This window comes from Musca vetustissima, unplaced genomic scaffold, assembly GCF_032173495.1.
Source record: "Musca vetustissima isolate MV318-11 ecotype Yass unplaced genomic scaffold, APGP_CSIRO_Mvet_v1 utg3141, whole genome shotgun sequence".
NCBI lineage: Eukaryota > Metazoa > Arthropoda > Insecta > Diptera > Muscidae > Musca > Musca vetustissima.
Window position 1 is genome coordinate 181,959 of NW_026886665.1, and position 2,661 is coordinate 184,619.

At 38.2% G+C, this 2,661-nt stretch overlaps 1 protein-coding gene across 1 annotated transcript; it reads right to left on the reverse strand.

The window, feature by feature from the left end:
- Nucleotides 1-823: 823 nt before the first annotated feature.
- LOC133334142 (spermine oxidase) lies at nt 824-2,416 on the reverse strand. Its single transcript, XM_061542438.1, has 2 exons — nt 2,397-2,416; nt 824-2,292 (listed from the first exon to the last, which is right to left on the reverse strand). The coding sequence occupies exon 2, from the start codon at nt 2,279-2,281 to the stop codon at nt 824-826; it is 1,458 nt and encodes a 485-aa protein (XP_061398422.1). The 5' UTR covers nt 2,282-2,292; nt 2,397-2,416.
- Nucleotides 2,417-2,661: the final 245 nt, after the last annotated feature.

Here is a 2,661-nt window from a genome sequence, read left to right on the forward strand (position 1 = left end):
TTGTTAGCAAGCGATTAGTACTCTTTTAAATTAATTCGTGGTTGTAAAACCGGTTCAGAAAAAAGTAAACGCCGATACTATATTTTTCTATCGTCTGCAAATTTGGGAATATAGCAAAGATAAATGTCAAACATTTCACAAAATGATGTTGTATTTTTTCTGATTCCCTAAAGCGATACAATCAAATCCGCTGAATATTGCAGCTACCTTGTATAATTGTACCATGAATTTTGTTGTGGAAAATAAGTAACCAGTATATATAAGTATATTTGAGAAAACAAATTGTTCGACTCAGGTGTTAAAAAAATTTTAAATTACAGATTTCAAAATTGGAAATTAACTAAATTTTCAACATTGCAATTAAGTTAGATGTTTGTTTTCACTTATTAGGAAAACATTTATCAAGGCGGCATTGTCATATTCCAAGCATTTTCGAAAATATATAAGACGCATAGTCCACATTACCCTAAGTTCCTTTATACGTGTATGTATTTTTTGTGTAAAGAGAAAATTCTTAAATACTCAAAAAATACTACTTAAAACTATTGAAAGCGAAAATTCTTAAATACTCAAAAAAGAAAAACTTAAAACTATTGAAAGCATCGCGGCTGTTCAGGCATCCGTATCAACTCTTTCAGAATGATTTTCACTCTTTCAGAATGAATCTGACGCAATAATTAAAACCGATAGAGCATTTTAAGCGACATACGTCGTCAATAATCCACTGCATTCTATGATCTTCAATAATGACAACATTAGGCAATTGAAAATTGGTTTCAGAAAATATGTTTTGTATTTATTTTATTGCGCATACATACATTTTCTACAGACGAGACGGTATCATAGTGTAAAGTTCTAGCAAACGTTGAGCTTCACGCCATCCTGATTCTACAGCACCATGTACGGTCGAATAGTAATGATTGTGTGTTGATTCACCCGCGAATTGCAGTACCGGTCGGCCCTGTATAGTAGTTACTGGTGCCGCCAAATCCCAGGCACCTGTGCGTAGCTCATCGGACAAAATAGTACGGAATGTATAACTTCCTCTGAAGTTTGCATTGGCATGCCATTGAGTGCGCTTGAAGCCGACAGGATCTGGCACATTAAAATTTAAAAATTTTCTAAGTAGCCACAAAATTCCACCAAGTGCTTCTTCTTCGGTTAATGACTCCATGTGTCGAGCATGGGGGCCAATAATCCAACCCTGTAACACTCGAGGTTGGTGGGAGACCCGGTAGAATCCAAACACACTTTCAAGCCAGAATAAATTGGAGTCTCTAAGGCTTTCTAGGTCTTCTTCCAGCCACAGAAAACACATTCCTTTCCACTCTGATGGCCCAAAAGGGTTCTCAAATTCTAAAAAGAACTTGTCTACAGTTCCCAGCTTTAAGCCTTCGATGGATCTTACCTTTGAAACTGGCAATGAGGGAATAAACATATTACCATGTAATTCTTTCAAAACTCCTAGCGAAACGGTGCAAATGACATGATCGGATGTCAATACAGTTCCATTCGAGCACTTTACTCTGATGTTGTGGGGGTTGGACCAGTCGATTTGCTCAACTCTTTGATTTAGAAAAATTCTACCATCTAGTATACCAAATGGCTTCTCCACACTTGATTTTAAGAGTAACTCCAAGAAAGTCTTGAAGCCTTTATCCTTCCAGTTTAGCAAGAGGTCACCCTCGCATATCCAATAATCCAAATGCCCCTTGCCGGACACTTCAAATAAGTGATCAGATGCTTCCACGGAACTCTCAAATTTTTTAAAGTTTTCAAAAAATTCCTTTGCCAAAGCTCGATCAACTTTGGGCTCCAGCTTAGAAATGTCACTCCAATACTTTTCTGTCAAATAGGACCCCAGCGAGCCCTCATAGTTTACCAGGCCTTCTTGTCTCTCAGGCACTGTACTGAATGCAATTGATTTAAGTTTTTCGGCAACATCGTCAGGAACAATCTCCTTATTCGAGCGTATACATTTATAATCTTCATACACATCGCCCGTACTTTCGACCAGGTTTAACCTTTCTTTTTGCAGAGTCTCGTATACGACATTATGCTTCTCTCCATGACACCATTGGGCCCCCAAATCAACAACGTTGTCGGCAAACGGAACAGTGTAAATGCGACCGCCAATACGATTCTCTGCCTCCAGTATTACAACATTGCGGAATCCAGCATCGATAAGCTTCGTGGCAGCGGCAATACCCGACGGTCCCGCACCAATAACCACAATACGTACACTCTGTAAAGATTTTCTCGCCACTATCTGCTCTGCCATCAATACAATAACTATTGCATTTATCGGTGTTATGTGAGAATAAATAATAATAAAAAAACAAGAAGAGGAATAAAACAAACGAAGTTACGGTATCATATTTGCCAGTCAAACTCACCGCACCAACGACAGTATTCGGTCAACACTTGGGCTAATACTAATCATTTACTATTTCCTTGCACGACAATGCCACACTTATCTGAGGAGCGCACACGTCACTTCGCACTCTCTGCTAAGAGAATTTGTGTGCGCACTTTTCCATACCTGAACATGCCAACGCTAACTTATGAGCTGTCTCGGCCAATATACAAATGGTAGGCAAAATTTCTCTTAAAAATTTTTTAAGGGAAAATTAAAATAAAAATTATTCTGCGGAATTTATT